General features: G+C 45.7%; 1 protein-coding gene across 1 annotated transcript in view; it reads left to right on the forward strand.

Moving 5' to 3' along the window:
- LOC147108294 (semaphorin-6B-like) overlaps positions 1-20,649 on the forward strand; it is a 789,919-nt gene that overhangs the window by 568,761 nt on the left and 200,509 nt on the right. The window contains exon 7 of the mRNA XM_086004876.1: positions 11,077-11,178. Within this exon, the coding sequence (XP_085861002.1) occupies positions 11,077-11,178 (102 nt within the window). The remainder of the gene's footprint in view (positions 1-11,076; positions 11,179-20,649) is intronic.

Consider the following 20,649-nt stretch of genomic DNA (forward strand, 5'->3'; position numbering starts at 1 on the left):
ACCTCCCTGCTCCTATCGGCAGAGTTAACCCACTTATCTGAGGATGAAATGGAAATAAAGAAAATACAGTCATTTCGGTGTGACGAATGTTCACAAGTTACAAGAAGCAACCCCTACAATCAGACTGTAGTTCCTTTCTTTTCACTAACTTCCTCAGATTTGGGGGCATTTCTGCAGACAGGTGCAGAGAGAACAGAGGGATATCAATCGGGTCAGTTAAAGAGGCGGGCCAGGTTGGCCATTGAGGCTGAATGAGGATTGGGTCAGACTGAGAAGTTGATATGAGGGTTGGATTGGGTGTGACTGGCCTCAGTTGGGCAGAAATTCTGGGTGAGAAAAAGGTTAAGTTAGGCAGAGAGGCTGGTTGAGAATTTGGTTAACCAGAGAAATTGAACTGGCCAGCGAGGCTGAGTGGGCAGGTCATGGCAGCGTTGCATGGCAGCACTCATAGATGCTTGTTTTGGAGCCTTTAACCAACCAAGCTAATGACCATCATAGAATGATACAGCACAGAAGGAGGCCATTCGGCCCATCGTGCCTGTGCCAGATGCAATACCTAATAGGCCAGTAATACCATTTCATTGGCTACTGTTAACGTGAGAGATACTGAATACATTTTAATATTTTAATGTATTAATTTATTTTTGATTTTGCAGTACCCCTCATTTGACTGCAAGTCAATGCCAATCCTCCATGTGAATTATAGTCATCTGGGCAAGGTATTGGGAGGGTGGCTGTGGAACCATACCTGAGCTATGAGTCAACATCTTCAGGAGAGGGGGAAGTGGAGAAGATTAGCATGAAAAAGATAACAAAGACAAAAGGTTTCAGGAATTTTCTTGGGCAAAACCAAATTCTAATTTTATTGGAAACTGTGGGAAGATATTGAACATCCAGCAGGGAATTTTCATAAAAGTGTATCAGTATTGATTTAAGCGGGATCAATAAAGCATACTTCAACTTCAAAACCTGAGCACATGAATGACACACCTTCTTCTTCTTAGGCAGTCCCTCTGAACCGAGGATGACTTGCTTCCGCACTAAAAATGAGTTCTCAGGTGACTGATGAGTCCAATGCAGGACCTACTGTCTCTGTAGCAGTACGGCGTTCCGGTCTGTCGCTGTTGGGGTTGTCCATGAGGATCCTGACGTTCCAGGTCCCGAAGTTCATTTTAAAGGGTGGAAGATGCCTGTGTGTGAGTTCTTTTAACGTGGGGTGGCCGTTGCACACCAGCTACCACTCGGGCTTGAAAGAGCAAGGTCTTGGTCCAATGGCAAGGGGATACAAGATTGGAGACCAGGCTCTGCTACTTCAGCCTAGCATACACTCCCAGGGCAGGATCCTTCCAATCTGCTAACTATACAATGCTCAGTCTAGCCTGGGGTGGCTCAGCAGTCAAATAAAAGCATCATACAACCATTCTCAGCAAGTCCTCATATGATTACCTTCTGTCACACAATGATGTGATAAGGCTGATTCCCATATTTGAGCCTCCAAGTTATGAGTAGATGCGTGCAAGTTTCATTCACTGAGGAACAAAAGATTGAGAGGAAGCACAATACAAGTCTTTAAAATGCTGAAAGACGTAGACGATGTAGATATAAGCAAAATCAAAACGCTGTGGTTGCTGGAAATCTGACCCAAACAGAAAATGAGTTGTATACATATATGGTTGGAAAGTGAACTGGGTGTTATAGGGATAAATATAGATGGAGATGACCAAATATTCCAAGGGAACTGAGGAAGTCCTGTGCTACTGGGGTTGTGGTGGGAGAGGATGCTTTGAGCGTGGATGGTCTTGATATCTGGTGGAGGACGGCTGGCCAAGGCTGAATATCGGAAACGTAGAAATGGCTTAATATTGTTAATATGATAGCAAAATACTGCGGATGCTGGAAATCCGAAATAACAACAGAAGACACTGGAAAAACTCAGCAGGCCAGGCAACATTCATGGAAAGAGAAATAGGCCTAGAAATTCAGTGGGCTGCGCCACCAGTTAGCGCCCAAAGAGGGCACTCAGTGGCTTTAGCGCCACTGGCCACGCCTCCCGCGATATTTAGCGGGGCGCTAATGGCGGCGTTAGCTTGTAGCGCTGCGCCGCCACCGATGACGTCATTGATGTGCGCAGCGCCCCGCTCCCGCCCCGATCACGATATTTGGTCGCGCCCGCCTCTGTAACGCCGGTCGCAAATCGCGACCGGTTCACAGGGCCTACCTGTGGCGGTAGTGGCGCAAATTAAGGTGGAGGTGCGGGGCGGCCATTTTTTCCTGTGGCCGCCTGCCAGCACCTCCTCGCGCCGCCCTCCCCGGCCTCCTGATCCACCCCCTGGGCAGTGCCGGCTGTGTCCCAAAAGCCCGGCACTTCTCCTCGGTGTCGGGCTCTTTTGCTGGCACTCGCGATCGGTCATCGCGCTGGTGCAGGCCCCTCCCCCTTAAGAAGGGGAGGAAGGCCTGCAGTACAGCAGCGCGCCGTGCCACAGCATGTGGCGCTGTGGCATGTAGCGCGGCGATATTCAGATTGAGCGCCCCAAGTGGGACGCAAGGAGCCTCGAGCAGCGCCCCGAGTCCCTCTTGGGGCGCACCCACTGAATATCGGGAGGGCACAAGCGGCTCTGGCCGGAGCGCAAATTCCGGCGACCAGGCGAGCTTGGCGCCCCAAACGCGGCGCCACCGAATTTTTAGCCCATAGAGTCTACATTTCAGGTCAAAACCCTTCTTCAGAACTGAGAAAAAAAGGCATGAAATGAAACAGATTAAAAGGCAGTTTGGGGGCTGGGAAATGGGGGAGGGGATGAAAGAAGAGACATTAAGAGATATTCAAGGTGAGACGAGATGGTAATGGGACAGGTAAAGAAACAAACAATGGCTCTAGATGAAGTGTGAACTGCGCTGGCAGAGTGAAAGACAGCTGCCATGTGGGAGAGAGAAAAAAAGGAAAAGGCACAAACCAAAAGTGTGGATAAAAAATATGAAAATATAATAGGGGCCGAGGTTATGATCTGAAATTGTTGAACTCGATATTGAGCCCGGAAGGCTGTAAAGTGCCTAATCGGAAGATGAGGTGCTGTTATTCGAGCTTACGCTGAGCTTCCGTGGAACAATGCAAGAGGCCGCAGACGGTGAGGTCTGAGTGGGAATGCAACGGTGAATTGAAATGACAGGCGACCGGAAGCTCGGGGTCACCCTTACGGACTGAACGGAGGTGTTCCGCAAAGTGGTCACCCAATCTGCGTTTGGTCTCCCCAATGTAGAGGAGACCAAATCGTGAGCAGCGATTAACAATTAATATTGTTAATTGTTGCTTGATTAATTTGGGGGAGATTAGGCAGTATTTATACAGATCTTTCCCAGAGATTAAATGGGTGGAGAGTCCATTATTGTCTTGATTGTACATGGTCCGTGGAAGAAGCAGACTTTAAGGGTTAAATGGCCAGTCATTAATTAAAAAAAAATGTTTTCATGTTGAAAATGTCTTCAGTGTTTATTCAGTGTATCAGCTAGGTTCATTTGGTAGCATTCATGCCTCTGGCTAGAAGTTAATGGATCCTGTCCCCCTCTGGGCCCTGAGTTCACAAAGCTAGGCTAAGACTCCAATATTGTATGGGGACAGTGCTATATTAGTGAGAGGTGCTGTCCTTTACATGTGACATCTGCCCATTGCTATGATCATTCTAAGTGGATATAAAAGATTTATTATTAGAGGATGAGCAGGGCCTGGTCAATATTTCTTCCTCTTATTATCACAAAACAGATTAATTGGTTATTCATTCCTTTGCTGCACCAGTGCAGTACTGAGGAAGTGCTGCTTAGTCAAAGCTGCCGTTCTTGGTTGAGATGTTAAACGGGAGGGCCTCATCTGTTTGTTCCAGTGGTTTGGGTGGACATTAAAGATCACATGGCACTATTTCAAGAAGAGCAGGGAGTTCCCTTGGTTTTGTGGCCAACTTCTACCCTCGCCCATCAAAAACAGATGAACTGATAACTCACCTCATTGCTGTTTGTAGGACCTGGTTGTGTACAAAATAGTTGCTGTGTTTGCCTATATAAGTACAACTGCATTTCAAAGCAAATCATTTTATGTGATGGTCTTTGGAACATCTTGAAAGATGCGATATATACATAGATATATAGAAGCAAGTTCTTTGTTTCTTCATTTTCTCTCCATTCCCTCTCCTTGTGTCTTGTCCATCCATCAGACTTCAACTAAATCTTGACTCAGAGGCACAATCACCAACTTTTTTCCCTATGTTGTTGTGTGCCTCAAAGACAAACAGCTAAGACATCTTGTACCAGAACAGCTTTGGAATTGACAGTAACGTTCAAGTGTCTCTTCCTATTTGAATGGATCTCCTTTTCTATTGATTCTTGTTGCATGATGACGGGTAGCGTAATCGTTACTGTCAATTACTAGACCTCACACCAGGATGCATCTCTTCCCTTGTTTTTTTGTCGTGAGCTTGCTTCAGTACTAGACTGCATGTGTATTTGTTCCAATGACAGATACACATGACCTTGAAGTTATATCGTAGGATAGCCACATGCGATTACTTAATGTATTCATATGAAGATCCATCCTTCGCTATGTTAATGGAGCCATTTAAAATAAATGGCAACATAATAAGTGTCATTTGGACTCAGTTGGTAGCGTCTTCAACCCCGGAATGAGAAGGTTGTGGGTTTAAATCCCATTTCCAGATGTGCACATAATCTAGGCTGACACTTAGAACTGAATGGGGGTAATTTTGACTTTTTGTGATAGTGTAAATTGGGTGATAATTGATTTCAATGGAAATAAAAATTGGGGGAGATGTAAAACAGGCTGTCGATTCGCTATCACTCATTTATATCTCTATATATATACCAGTGCTGTATCTCTGCCTCTCCACTTCTCTCTCTCCTCCTTTATGTAGCTTCTTAAAACCTACCTCATTGACCAAGCTTTTGGTCATCTGTCCTAATATCTCCTTCTTTGGCTCAGTGTCAATTTTGTTGTCTGATTACGCTCCTGTGAAACACCTTGGGAAGTGCTGCATATAAATCTTGTGATGTAAGTAACAGGTGCTGCTCATTGTCAACTGCTTGGTTGATAGTAACTTTGTAGTCACCACACGAGCATACAGTTTTGTCTGCTTTGGGCACTACCACAATCGGGGTAGCCCATTCACTTTTGTCAGTTTTTACTAGCACTCCGTTCTCTCTGAGTTTTGCTAGCTCTTCCTCCATCTGACTTTTCAATGCATAGGGGACCAGTCTTGCCTTACAATAGACAGGCTTCGTGTTGGACTTGATACGGATATGTGCATCATACCCATTGATGCCCTCATAACTGTCTGTGAACATGCTTTCGTACTTCTTCAGCATTGTGTCAAGTTGCTTACACAAGACGTTTTTCCAGTCTAGTTTTAACTCTCTCAACCAGTCTTTGCCCATGAGAGTTGGCCTGTTGTAGCTCGCTACCATAATAGGCAGCTTTACTGACTGGCCATTGTGTTGAACTGTACATTCCATTTGTCCACATGTCTCTAGGATTTCTCTGGGGTAGGTTTTTAACTCTACGGTACTCTTTAAGTGGTACTTGATTAAACTTACTCTCATATGTATCCTTACGCATGATAGAGCAGTACCCCTGCCCAACAAGGTGCAGGCCGTCCAGCAATTCCCCCGCCCCAAAACCATCAAGGGCCTCCAGGAGTTCCTCGGGATGGTGAACTTCGACAACAGGTTCATCCACAGAGCAGCAGCCCTCATGAAGCCCCTATACGACTCCCTCCGAGGTAAATCCAGCAAGATGGCCGTAGCCTGGACCACTGACACGTCAGCCGCCTTCGACGCCACCAAAAACGTGCTGGCCGACGCCACCCTGCTCGCGCACCCGAGGGCCGATGCCCGGGTCGCGCTTACCACCGACGCCTCCAACCACGCGGTCGGAGCCGTGTTTGAGCAGTGGGTCAATGGCACGTGGCAGCCACTTGCCTTCTACAGCCGCCAACTGCGCCCCCGGAGGTCAAATACTCTACTATCGACCACGAGCTCCTCGCGCTCCACCTGTCGGTCCGCCATTTCAGGTTCCTCCTGGAGGGCCGTCCCTTTACCGCGTACGTGGACCACAAGCCGCTCACATACGCGATGGCCAAGCACACCGAACCCTGGTCCGCTAGGCAGCAACGCCAGCTCGCGGCCGTGTCCGAGTTTACCACGGACATCCAGCACGTCTCCGGTAGAGACAACGTTGTCGCCAACTGCCTTTCCCGTCCCGACTACGCGCAACTAGCAGCGGCCCAGCTCACGGACTCAGACGTCCTCTCGGCGGCCACCAGCCTGCCAGGGCTACGCCTAGCCAAGGTCGCGCTCGGGCCCGAAGCCACGGCAGTCACTTGCGATGTCTCACTCGGCCAACCCAGGCCGGTCATCCCTGCAACCTGGCGCCGCCGCATCTTCGACGCGCTCCACGGGCTCTCCCATCCGGGTTCCCGCGCATCCGTCAAACTCCTCTCCCAGCGCTTCGTCTGGCGCGGCCTCAGCAAAGATGTTCGGACTTGGGCCACCTCCTGCCTCGCCTGCCTACGGGCTAAGGTACAGCTGCACACAAAAGCACCCCTGGGAGACTTCGAGGTACCCAGCCATCGCTTCGACCACGTACACGTCGACATCGTCGGTCCTCTGCCGCCATCGCAAGGCCAAACTTATCTCCTCACGATGGTCGACGCTACACACGCTGGCCTGAGGCAGTGCCACTGACCTCCACCACCACAGCCGACATCGCCAGGGTGTTCGTCAACACCTGGGTCGCGAGGTTCGGCGTACCGGCCGACATAACCTCTGACAGAGGCGCCCAGTTCACCTCCGAACTCTGGACGGCCACAGCACGCAACCTCGGGGTGACCCTCCACGGCGTACCACCCGCAGGCCAACAGGCTTTGTGAACGCTTCCACAGGTCACTCAAGGCCTCACTCCACGCCGGCCTGCAGGACAGTACCTGGACTGACCGCCTACCGTGGGTGCTACTAGGCCTACGCACCGCGGTCAAGGAAGACCTCCAGTCCTCAGCAGCGGAGTTAGTCTACGGACAACTGCTGTGCGTACCAGGCGAATTCCTCCCGGAGGCTACCACGCCTTGGTCGGCCAAACAGCAGCGGCTCAACTCTTTCTCTTCCGCTCAACAGTTCGCCCCACTTCCGGTCAACCGACACGGCGAACTCGCACCTCACGTCCTGCCAAACTTACAGCAGGCACGCTTCGTCTTCGTGCGACACAACGCGCACCACGGGCCCCTGCGACCCCCGTACGACGGACCGTACGAGGTGCTACAAACCGGGGACAAGGTCTTCAAGCTGCGACTCGGTGACAGGGTCGAAACAGTCTCCATCGACCGGCTCAAACCAGCACACACAAAACCAGGGGAACAGGTCCCCGTGGCCCGACCTCCAACTAGAGGCCGTCCCACCAGCACAGCCGGCGGCGAACCGCCCGGCCCCACCAACTAGACCGGCAACCACTCAGAGCCGCTCCGGCAGAACCATTAGACCACCGTCACGACTCGTCCACTCCTCCTAAGCGGATTCTGGGGGGAGCTCTGTGGCGACACGCCACCATTGGACATAATCCGCTCACGGCGGCACGGACAGTTTACGCAGGCGCACTGCCGGCAGCAGCCGCCCCCAGCCGGGGGCCCTTTCCTCCGGCAACTTGTTTCCCACAGGGACAGGCTGCTGGGGGCACTTCCTGTCTGGGGAGTATTTAAGTGGTTGCGCGGGCTTTTCAAGCTCTCTTTTTGCCATGATGTAGATTAAAGCAGTTGTGTTTCACCAACTCTGGTCTCGACTCCCACGTTTGCCGCGGTATCTCAACAACATTAAATATATTCAAGAAGGAGTTGGATATATTTCTTAAGGCTAAAGGGATCAAGGGGTATGAGGAGAAAGCAGGGACCGGGTACTGAATTTGGATGATCAGCCATGATCGCATTGAATGGTGGAGCAGGCTCGAGGGGCCGAATGGCCTACTCCTGCTCCTATCACAGAATCACAGAAACCCCACAGTGCAGATAGAGGCCATTTCGGCCCATCGAGCCTGCACCGACACATATCCCACCCGATCCCCGTAACCCCAACACATATCCCACCCTATCCCTGTAACCCCACCTATTTAATCCCCCTAACACTAAGGGTCAATTTATCATAGCCAATCAACCTAACCCGCACATCTTTGGACTGTGGGAGGAAACCGGAGCACCCGGAGGAAACCCACGCAAACACGGGGAGAATGTGCAAACTCCACACAGACAGTCGCCCGAGGCCGGATTCGAACCCGGGTCTCTGGCGCTGTGAGGCAACAGTGCTAACCACTATGCCACCGTCTTCTATGTTTCTATGTTTAGAAAAAAATCCTTTCTTCCGTTCACAAATTACTTTATTTTGAGCTTGAACATTCTCACCTGCACCTTCAGTCTCAATAATGTTATTGATCTTCAAAAACAACATCTCCATCCACTCAATGTAAGAGCTGAATGGTTCGCGAGCTCGGTCATACATGCCGAGGCTTCCGATGAATCCCATAGGCGTGGCTGTGATTGTCCCGATCCTGTCGATCAGTGACTCTGCACGCTACCTGTGTACATGTGAGAATCGAAGGCGAAGCACAGACGATTCTGCATGAGAATTAATGGTAAAACATCGCAAAAATTCAGTTTAGGTGTCTCAAATTCAGCTTAAGCTTTTTTATTGTGTCCTTCCATGATCCCCAAAATGGCTTTTGGATCCCAACCTCGTCACCAAAATGTAATATATGTGGGTAGAACAAATGAAGGACAGGGACACGATGAGTTGCTAGTCCATGTGCTTGTTAATTAGGCCAAAGCAAACTGAGCATGCTCCTACCAAGCCATAAGATAATACAACAACAACTTGTATTTATATAGTGCCTTTAATGAAGTAAAACGTCCCAAGGTGCTTCACAGGAGTATTAAAAGACAAAAAATTTGACACTGAGCCTTATAAGGAGAGATTAGGGCAGGTGACCAAAAGCTTGGTTGAAGAGATAGGTTTTAAGGAGTGTCTTAAAGGAGGAAAGAGAGGTAGTGAGGCAAAAAGGTTTAGGCAGGAAATTCCAGAGTTTAGGGCCTAGGCAACAGAAGGTACGGCCACCAATGGTTGAACCATTATAATCAGGGATGCTCAAGAGGGCAGAATTAGAGGAGCACAGAGCTGGACGACGGTGGAGAGACGTTGGAGAAGGATGGAGTGGTCAACCATGTCAAAGGCTGCAGACAAGTCAAGGAGGGATAGTTTACCTTTGTCACAGTTACAAAGGATGTCATTTGTGACTTTGATGAGAGCCGTTTCGATACTGTAGCAAGGGCGGAAACCTGATTGGAGCGATTCAAATATGGAATTGCGGGAAAGATTGGCACGGATTTGGGAGGCGACAACACGTTCAAGGACTTTGGAGAGGAAAGGGAGGTTGGAGATGGGGCAGTAGTTTGCAAGGACGGAGGGGTCAAGAGTTATTCTTTTGAGGAGAGGGTGATGACGGCAGATTTGAGGGAGAGGGGAACAGTACCCGAGGAGAGAGAACCATTAACAATGTCAGCCAACAGGGAAGCCAGAAAAGGAAGTTGGGTGGTTAGCAGTTTGGTGGGAATAGGGTCGAGGGAGCAGGAAGTGGGTCGCATGAACAAGATGAGCGCGGACAGGTCATGAGGGAAGATCAGAGAGAAACTGGAGAAAGATGCGAGTTCAGGGCTAGGCAGAGGGAGCTGAAGTTTGGTCCGGCGGGCTAGGGGAAGGAAGGGAGGGAAGTGGCAAAGGCAGCTGAACGGATGGTCTCAATCTTAGAGACAAAGAAGTCCATGAGCTCCTCACACTTGTTGTCAAAGGTGAGGGTGGAGGAGACAGGGTGAGGGGTTTAAGAAGACGGTTAGCAGTAGAGAGTAGGAGCTAGGGTTTATCTTTGCATTCCAGAATGATTCTGGAATAGTGAGCAATTTTGGCAGATGAGAGTAGAACCCGATAATGCTTTATGTGGTCCAGCCAGATCTGGCGGTGAATGGCTAGACCAGTTGTCCGCCATATCCGTTCAAGTCTGTGTCCCTTGGACTTCAGGGAGCGAAGATGAGGGCTGTACCAGGGGGAATGGCCAGGCTGAGAGAGTAATAATTGGTTAATAGGGACAAGGGCATCAAAGGTGGTGGTGAGGGTATGGTTGAGCAGATCGGTAGCTACAGAAATGCCATGGTGAATGGAGGGCCAAAGGCTGGACAGTTGGGATTTCATAAGTACAGTTGTAAGAGAGTTGGGAGAGAGAGTGGGGGGGGTGGCGAGGTGGGTGGAAGGGGGATGTGGGTGGAGAGCGATATGAGGAAGTGGTCAGAGATGGCCTTATCTGCGATTGACACGATGGGAGTAGCAAGGCAACAGGAGATGGCAAGGTCGAGTGGGTGGCCGTGAATATGGGTTGGGGAGTTTACATGGAGGGAGAGATTAAGGGAGGATAGGAGGCTAGTGAACTCGGGAGAGAGAGAGCATGATGAATTGAGATGGAGGTTGAAATCACCGAGGATGAGAAGTCGTTCGGGGCAGAGGTTGAGGGAGGAGAGCAGTGAAGATATCTCGGTAATAAAATTTTTATGGTACTTTATAACTACATTACAACTACAGAGATGCTTGAAGTATTGATACATAAAATCAAATCAAAAATTGGCCAGGTCGCATCCATGATGATCAATATTGCAAGTGCAGGCTTTCAGTTGATTGGAAAACACATTTTTGCAGCCAATGAAAATCTTCTTTTCTAAACTTGTTGCCGCCTCCAAAATGGAGCAATTGCTGATGTTTAAATAGGTGTGTTGTTGTAACATTCATGTTTGTTTTAGTGTCTCAGAGCCTGAGTTCAAAGCAAACAGAACAGAAATGGAAGCTTCCCCAAAGCTACTGGCAGTCTAAAGTGTTAAAATATTTTTTTTAATTTATTTCATGAAAAGTAGAGAGATAGTATGTCTTTTTTTTTAAACCTCTAAATTATGAGGAGAGCAGATTGTTCAGCAGGAGTGATCATTTGTTTTTTTCTACTTTCAGGCAGAATGTCGGAACTTTATCAAAGTACTTCTGAAGAGGAATAGCAGCTCGCTTTTCATCTGTGGGACCAATGCTTACAATCCAGTGTGTGTAAATTACACAGTGAGTGACTGCTGCCTCCTGTAGTATGTGCTTGCAAACCTTATTAGTACTGGTCTCCTTTACAGCCCGCACAGCACAAGACTCCAACTACCCAATGAGCTAGAGTTGTCAACTAAGGGATAGTGACCCTGGCAGCCTATTCAAAGATTGGAAGCTCTGTAGGACTTGTAACATTTTGGTAAATTAGCTAAGGGTAAATTAGGTAAATTAAGTAGGCCGGAAAAAGTCCTGTTGTAGTCTTTTATCTCTAGATGCATCTCTAGACTCAAAGAATCATAGAAATTTCAGCACAGAAGGAGGCCATTTGGCTCATCACACCTGTACTAGCGCCTGAGAGATGAGTTCAGTATAGCAAGGTAAGGAATGCAGGATTCGGCAGCCTTGAGGATTGGTGCAGATAAGAATTTGGTCCTCTCGTCCACAGAGCTTTGCGCCGAAACCAGTCACGTGCATCTGCTGAGTTACAGTTACAGTTGTAGACAAAGAAACAGCACAAGTAGGTGTGTTTCAGGAAAGGTATAAATAATGAAACCCTCTGTTAGTTAAACTCAGTGTTAGGAACAGCCTGGATTGGTGATGCTCCTGGCTCCTCATGAGTTTCCTACGGTTGAGTGTTTAAACACTTGCTTGTATTACTCGTGTGGTGCCAGGTGACTCCTGGATCTCAAACCTCTGTCACTTGGCAAAACTTGTTACTAACTGACTAACCAGAGAAAATAAATTTTCACTATTTACCCTCTCAAACTCTTTCACGATTTTGAACACTCCCACACTGATCAATAATGTGCCTCAGCCCCTACCTCAAAAGAGCATCCTTACATCCAACAGTATCATAGTTTTCCATTTCCTACACCAGCTATCTGTAACCTCTATTAACAGTCTACCTAGCTTTGAGATATTGACCCAGCGTGAATTCACAGCTGTTTTCTCTGCTTTTCATGACTTCCAGCAAAAAAAAATGCAAGGCAATTAGGAAGCAGAGTTGAACCTACTTTCCACAGAGCCCCTATTAAAATTATAGAACGGATAGAATTAAATATGAGACGATCCTAGTTGTGCTGCATTTAAGCAATCAGCCATTGCATGAGCTGGATTTTTGACAGTCAAGATATTAATTGTTGAGAGACTAACCAGACAGAATTTGTGGGGACATCATATTCCAGGGTCAGCTTAATATACAACCGCAATCTTACCCATGATATTTTACTCTGCAAAAAAAAAATGAATCGTTTGATTAGAGAAACATTTGCTGTTGAGTGGAATTCTTATTTCTTGCAAGAATTTATTTTTTCCGACTTATTTCAATGTCTAAAGTGGGTCCCATTTCCTTCCATTTTAATTCTGTATTCGTCTTAAATGAATGTTTCTGACATTTGTACTTTGTGATGAACAGACCTTTTCACATGACAGGAACGGAATCGATCTGTCCCTGTAACCTTTGCAACGCATTCTTATTGCTTTGTGTTAGGGAAAAATCTATAATCTGTGCAACACACCAATTTATTTCAACACCAACTCGTTGGTGTGGTTTTGGAAACCACAGGGGCCTGGGTCACAATTTTCTTTCGTTCAAATTTCACTAAAACTTGACTTTGTTATTGTACATTTGTGTTCCCTCAGATACAGTGAAGTAGTTGTTTACATTTCTTGGTGGTACTTGATACATTGGGATTAAATTCTGATTGCTCCTTAATTCTGCATATGTGCAGCATTTCTTCAACATCTCGCATTCCTTACGAGCCCCAATGTACCTTACAACCAGCTAAAAATATCCCAGAATTATTGTTAAAGGAATCATTTTTAAGGTGTAAAGGAATTTAAAGAGACGTGTGAGGTAATTTTATTAGCCTGTTCCGCCATTCAGTCAGATCATGGCTGATCTGTATCTTAACTCCACCTACCCGCCTTGGCTCATGGGGCTGAATGGCCTACTCCTGTTCCTATGTTCCTAGAAGTTGAGGGAGAAAAATGGGATAACACATAAGGAGATACGAAGGCAGATTTTATGAATCCCTCTTACCAGCACAGAGCCTTGCCCACTGGCTTGCACTTGAGAAATTCATGATGTTCCGACCATAATGGTTGTAAAATCAGTATGTGCCCATATTTCTGTGCTCCAGTGTCAGCAGGCAAAGCTCCCTGCTGGCAAAGAAACTAATAAAGTTACCTCACAGGACTTCTTTAAATTCCTTTACACTTTAAAAATGATTCCTTTAACAATCATTCTGGGATATTTTTAGCTGGTTGTAAGGTACATTGGGGCTCATAAGGAATGCGAGATGTTGAAGAAACTATATGCATATGCAGAATTAAGGAGCAATCAGAATTTAATCCCAGTGTATCAAGTACCACCAAGAAATGTAAACTACTGTATCTGAGGGCACACACATAACCCTTAATAACCTTGCCTAACAAAGTCTATCGATCTCAGTTTTGAAATTTTCCATTGACCTAGCCTCAGCGGCTTTTATGAGGAGAAAGTTCCAGATTTGATAGATGTATTCAAAATCATGAATAGTTTTGATAGAGTAAATAAGGAGAAACTTTTTGCATTGGTAGAAGGGTCAGTTACCTGAGGACATAGATTTAAGGTGACAGGCAAAAGAACCAGAGGCGATTATTTAATTTTTTTACACAGCGAGTTGTTGTGATCTGGAATGCACTGCCTGAAAGGACGGTGGAAGCAGATTCAGGAGTAACTTTCAAAAAGGAATTGGATAAATACTTGAAGAGAAAAAGATTACAGAGCTATGGAGAAAAAGCAGGGGGAATGGGACTAATTGGATCGCTCTTTCAAAGAGCCGGCACAGACACGATTGGCCGAATAGCCTCCTTCTGTGCTGTATCTTTCTATGATTTCCACTACCATTTGTGTGAAGCACTGCTTTCTGACGGGATACCCTGAATGGCCGAGCTCTAATTTTAAGGTTATTCCCCCTTGTTTTGGACTCTCCCACCAGAGGAAATAGTTGTTCTCGATCTACCCTATCAAATCCTTTCATCATCTTAAACACCTCAATGCGATCACCCCTTAATCTTCAATCGTCAAACAAATACAAGCCTAGCCTATGCAACCCGTCATCATAATTTAACCCTTTTATACCATTCTGGTGAATCCGTGCTGCACCCATTCTAAGCCCAGCATATCCTTCCAGAGATGCGGTGACCAGAACTGAATGCAGTACTGCGAACCAGAGCTCTGTACAGCTGTAACATAGCTTCCACCCCTTTGAATTCCAGCCCTCTTGAGATAAAGGCCAATATTCCATTTACCTTTTAAATTATTTTTTGTACTTTCTGAAAGTATTGACTTGTGCTGGGTATAATTCCACAGGAGTAAGAAATCAGGGAGACCAAAAGAGTGCATAGTATACCTGGAGGCAACCAGATGCGTTTCTAGAGAGTGAAAACAGGAGTGACACCAACCGTCTGGTACCTCACTCAATTGGGCAGCCTTCATGAGTTAGCCTAGTAAAGGTCAGCAGGATATTCAACTTTGCAAGTTATCACTGTCAAGCCCAATCCTGTTTTCACACTCTAGAAACACACCTCGTTGCCTCCATGTATATTATGCAATCCATTGGTCTCCCTGATTTCTTTTCCACAGGGTTATTATCTTTTGGGTAAAAAAGTTCTGCCTGACTTTCCTTCCCTTCTTACTCCTGATTTTAACGATAGTTCCACTAGTATTTGATCCCTTTGCCATAGTGAACAATAGGTACATTTACCACTCCCAACATGGACATTCAGCGTGCCCGATTCATAGCTTGCAGTCTCCCATCCAGTTATACTGTAGATGGCAAAACATACAAGCCGTGGATTGAGAAGGCTGACTCCCAAATGATTGATATATTTCCCCTTCACATGAAGCCCTGTGCCAGCATTGCCAAATCTACCTCATTATGCTGAGTTTAGTCTTGTCAATTCCCTTCACAATCTTGAATGCACACAATTTTTTTTGATATGTCCCCCTCTTGAACGCCAGAAGAGTGCTCTGTTTACCATTCCTGGCAGCAAAGAGACCTTGGAGTTCGTATCTGACTGTTCTCCACAAATGCCTGCATTTGGCAGTAGATGGCTGTCCAATTTGTTGTATTACAACATTTTATAACCTTTTATTGTCCATTGAATTCCTTGTTGGCCTTTTTGGGTTTGGATGGTTTGTTGCTTATTCCAGTTGTGGAGTAAGAAAGGGAATTCTTCACGTTGACTTTTGATATTCTGTGGTGTTGTTGAGTCCATGTTACTGGCACACACTGATAAATTTCAATATGCAGTTTGGCTGAGCTGTTCAAAGCATTTACTTAGAAAATAAACAAGGCTGATTATTGGGCTCCTAAATAGACACAATGGGGTTGATTTTAACTCCGAGCTGTTTCGATGCATGCCTGGAAGTCATGAAGGAAGCGAGGCCTGGCCGATTATAATAAAGTATTATGGTAAACCTGCTGTCTACTTGTTGGATGAATGTTATTTCCAATATGATTAATATATATATATTTTTTTCCACTTAATTATCACAGAGAAAACAAAAATGGGGTGGAGATTTACAAAACAACTTCAGTGGCCCTGATAGGTAGCAATCCATCATCTGGTGTGGTACTGAGCTGTACAGACCAAGAAAATGTCAGGTTCAATCCCCCTTGTGTGCTGACATGGCTGGAACAGCTCTCTGATTGGCCTCAGCACCCGTGGATTAGGGAGAGGGAAATCATTCAGGGTGCATGCTCCTGATTGCTATCCAATGACACCTGCTGAAAAGTGTGTGCATTTGGACGTTGGGTCAGGATAGGACTGGATTTGGCAATCATGCTCACACTGGACTTGCAACGTGGCTGTGGTACCAGAGGGCCACCAAAACCCTGCTGAACTGTACCTTAGCAAGAGTTAGCACCTACAGGAGAGCTGGTGTGAAAATGAGAGGGAAGAAATGGACAAAAAGAAGCATAAACGTATCAGGTTCAGTCAGTGTATATTGTGTAAGTAAATATATGGTACTTGATTCATTCATGTCTTACACAAGTGGCTTTGGTGTGTTGGTCAGACTATGTAGGCCATTGTGTGTGAAGGGAGTGGCATAAATGGCTGGAGCAAATAATTAGCACAAGGCATTTTAGTTTGGGTTTTGGGTTGGGGTGCTTTCCTTTCACCACACTCACTATTGCGGTCTTGGTGTGCTGTCAGATTTGGTCTCCCATGGTTACTTACAATGGGAGATCAACAAAGGTCACAACGTGAATACATCTGCCTTTGTTGATTGCTTATGGCTGGCATGAGTTTTGAGAAATAGCAAGACAGTCCATGTCATCTGCTTCCTGCTCCAGAATTGACATTTCTTTGCCGAGAGGGATGGTCAGAAAAGCCACTGGCATACTCACTGTAATGGATTGCCCCAAGGCTCAGTGCTGTTTAATGTCTACACAAATGACCAACCAGAATTCCCCAAAGAAAGACTTGCATTTATATAGCGCCTTTCATGACCACCGAACGTCTCAAAGCGCTTTACAGCCAATGAAGTACTTTTTTTTGAAGTGGAGTCACTGTTGTAATGTGGGAAACGTGGCAGCACAGCAAGCTCCCACAAACAGCAATGTGATAATGACCAGATAATCTGTTTTTTATGTTGGTTGAGGGATAAATATTGGCCAGGACACCAGGGATAACTCCCCTGCTCCTCTTCGAAATAGTGCCATGGGATCTTTTACATCCACCTGAGAGAGCAGACGGGGCCTCGGTTTAACGTCTCAGCCAAAAGACGGCACCTCTGACAGAGCAGCACTCCCTCAGCACTGCACTGGAGTGTCAGCCTAGCTTTATGTGTTCAAGTCCCTGGCGTGGGACTTGAACCCACAACCTTCTGACTCCGAGGCAAGTGTGTTACCAACTGAGCCACAGCTGACACTCAATGTGCAAAGATTCATCTATGCAGATGTTCTCTGCATCGCCACCATTGGAAGGCCCATCCTAACTACCATACCAACCATTGCAAGACACCAGCATGCACCCTCCACCTGAAACACCATCAGGCCCAGCAAAAACACCAGAGAACTTGGGATGGTACAATCCTTGAGCACTATGAGTATCTGTTGTAACTTGAACTCACATTAGACCAAACGCTGACATTCAAAGAGCACATCGAGAAGGTGAAAAAGGAAGTAAATGCCAGGAAATATGTGCTCCAGAAATTGGCCAACACAAAATGGGGAGCTAACCCTGAGCAACCAGTCTCCCTGTGTTACTCAATTGCCGAGTGCTGTACCCCAGTAAGGTCACACTGAAGCCATGCACACAAAACTGATACTGCACTTAATCAATCATGCAGGGTCATCACAGGGGCTTTGAAACTGAGTCCCACACTGTCACAATACTGCCTGGTGGGGATTCCACCACCATCAATGAGGCTGAATGTCTTCAGTAAAAAAGTAAAGACAAAAACAGGTGCACGGTCCTACACTATAAACTATAAGCCCACTGCAAGATCACATTCCACCACCCAAAGGGCCGAAGTCTAGAAAGAGTTTTGCCTCTGAAAATGCCGTACCCCAAAATTGTAGAAGGCCACAGAGTTGCACATTGGCAGGATATGCCAATGATCTTGGAGAACCTGGTTCCTTCAGAACAACGCCATCCAGGCACTGATGTTGCATGAAAATGCTGTTGTACCCAAAATGAGCAAGAGCTGGGGTGGCAAAGACTGTTGGCAATATGACCAAGTGGAAGCTGAGAAACAGCCCCAAATGTGAACATGGAGTGCTTAGGCAAACACTTGAACACTGCCTGTTGGAGTGCCCCTCTTTCAACATCCTCTACTTCCGAGGAACTATTGAGATACATGGCATTAGATTCTGGCTGCGGTTTTGGAGTGACAAGCTATGATAACGATGACCCCTCTGGCTTCACTAGTTGGCATCTTTTTTAAAGGGGCATTGAGGCATTGCAAGGAATCTTTGAGTGAGTAGATCGTTAGGCAGTGGGTCCAGGTTGCCCTATATGGCCCCATTTCCAGAGGCATCCAGTACATCACCTGTTCATTTCGTCATATGTCCTGAAGGTGCTTTATCCAAACCAGTGCCTTTTCTTTCTATATTATGGTTCAAGCTATCAGTCTGGGCTGACAAAGGTGCATAATAGTAAATAAATCATTGCATTAATATTACTTCCAATGTGATTCCAATGAATTCCATTGAACAAGATGAAAGGTCAGCATGCTAAATTAACTTTAACTCCACTGATATTTTCTTAAAATGTTCAAAGCTTCACTCCAATAGTTTGTATCATTATCAGAACTGCTTGACTATAATATAACATCGAGAGGTTTGGTCTTTCAAGAGTTAATGTTCATTCTATCCAATGTAAAACATTTTGAGGACTGTGTGTGTAAAGACTGAGGTCAGCAAAAAAGATGTCACTCAAGTAGTGGCAATAATTGAATGCAGTTTCTGTAGTCCGACAGAAAGGGATTCTGTTACTTTAATTTACTTAATTAACCATAACTCAAGCAAACTCTATAGTGTGAAGAAATCCGGGAGTTAAAGTTTTATAAACACAACTAATTATAACTGACAGATTTCTTCCTTCTCTTTTGAACTAGGTTTACATTTCTAAAGAAAAAAACACGAGAATAAAGAGACCCTTGTTCCCATTCCTAAGGTTTCTGAAGAACGGCTGATTAGGATAGGATTTGTCAATTGTGTTTATACGGGAATGTGACAAGTGTTTACCTAATCAGGTAGCTGGTGCTGGGGGGCCTGAGGATTGCATTTCCTTTAGACTTTCAGAAAACACAAAGGCCTTGTCTATCATTCAGTGTTGTGTGAAACTGGGAAGGGGGTGGGGTAAGGATGAGTATTGGTAGATACTGACTGTGCATAAAAAATGGAAGAGACTGATAATAAACTAGTCAGTCATCATAACCAGACAAGAGATGCCACAAGACCTTGTCATCATGATTCCCGCCACCTCCTACAGCTGTCTCTCCATTGTCATTCCTCCATCCAGGTTTTCTTGTAAGTCTGACCATCTCAGATTTGGCCTTTTGCCATTTTATCTTCCTTCTGAGGGTATTAATTTACAGCTAAACAATGTACATCTCTGCCCGACACAATCTACAATTTGCAAGCTTATGAAGTCCAAACTTGATCTCGTCAAATGACACTCATCCTCCTACTCTTTTCAACCATTTGGTGTCCTGCACTATGGGCTCGGGTGCTTCAATAAGAAAATCTCATTATTACATGCACTGTTACTGCACACGGACTACCCCTCCTAATTACTTCACATCAGCCTTTGTGTCCTTCCAGCTGATACCCAGCATACCCCTTGCATAGTTCATTCCAAAATAGATCATGTGTAATTAGACCATAGAGTTCTACAGTCATAAGATCGACTAAACCAGTTTATATCCATTTACACGGCACACAATAAATATACTGGATTGTTTTATTCATTTTAAATTAGGACTCAGGCTGTGCACGTCCCTGTTGTCACTGTGTTTGGACTGTTATGTTCTCTGATGATAGCAAATTCTGAGACTCATACAGGATTGTTTTGGGTCAGGAGGAGAACCAAATCCGAGTAGAGAATACAAATCTCCAATGTTTTGAAAATTGCGAATAGTCCTTCAGTTCTGTGTGGTTCTGTGGCTGGAACAGGCAGCAGGTCCAAACTAGCAATTAAATTGAGTCATTGGATAATTGAACGATGCCAACAGTTAGTAAATATCTAAATATCTGCACAGTTAACTCTCTCACACAGTGAATGGGGTCTGAAAGTGTGACTACAGGATAACATGATTGAGGGATTCACATGATTGAAAAAGTGAAGCTTATTTCATAGTTCAAGCCATCAGTCGACTGCACAATTGCTAAAAGTGCATAATGATAAATAAATCTTTCCATATTCCTTCTAATGTATCTTCACTGAATGAGGTGAAAGGTCAGCATGCCAAAACCAACTAGTCCCACTGATATATTCTTAAAATGTTTGTAGCCACACTCATTGTCTGTCAATTATCCAGTGACTCAACTAAGTTGGCATTGTGCCTGTTCCAGTCCTGGAAACGTGACACACAAGATTGTACAGTGCATGTGCAGAAATATTACTTTGTACAGAACTATAACCCCCTCCCTAATCCCACCAAACTTCCTTTTCCCTTTAAGTAATGACATTTCCTTTAAAAAGGATCAATCTGACAATATAATTTGGGGAAAGTAACGTGAAAGTAACGTAATGTCATTCTGCCAGCGCATTTCACACCTAATCTATAGCCGTCTTTTGTCTCTGTACTAGTCCTATCACCATCTCGTCTCATTTTGAATACCTCTTAATGTCTCTTCACTTCTCTTTTGTTCTCTCATCCCCATTTCCCAGCCCCCAAACTGGCCTTTTAATCTGTTTCATTTCCTGTGTTATTTCAGTCCTGACGAAGGGTTTTGACCTGAAACGTTGACTCTATTTCTCTCTCCACAGATG

Source organism: Somniosus microcephalus, chromosome 13 (genome assembly GCF_052327205.1).
Source record: "Somniosus microcephalus isolate GS21.2 chromosome 13, FLI_Smic_1.0, whole genome shotgun sequence".
Lineage (NCBI taxonomy): Eukaryota > Metazoa > Chordata > Chondrichthyes > Squaliformes > Somniosidae > Somniosus > Somniosus microcephalus.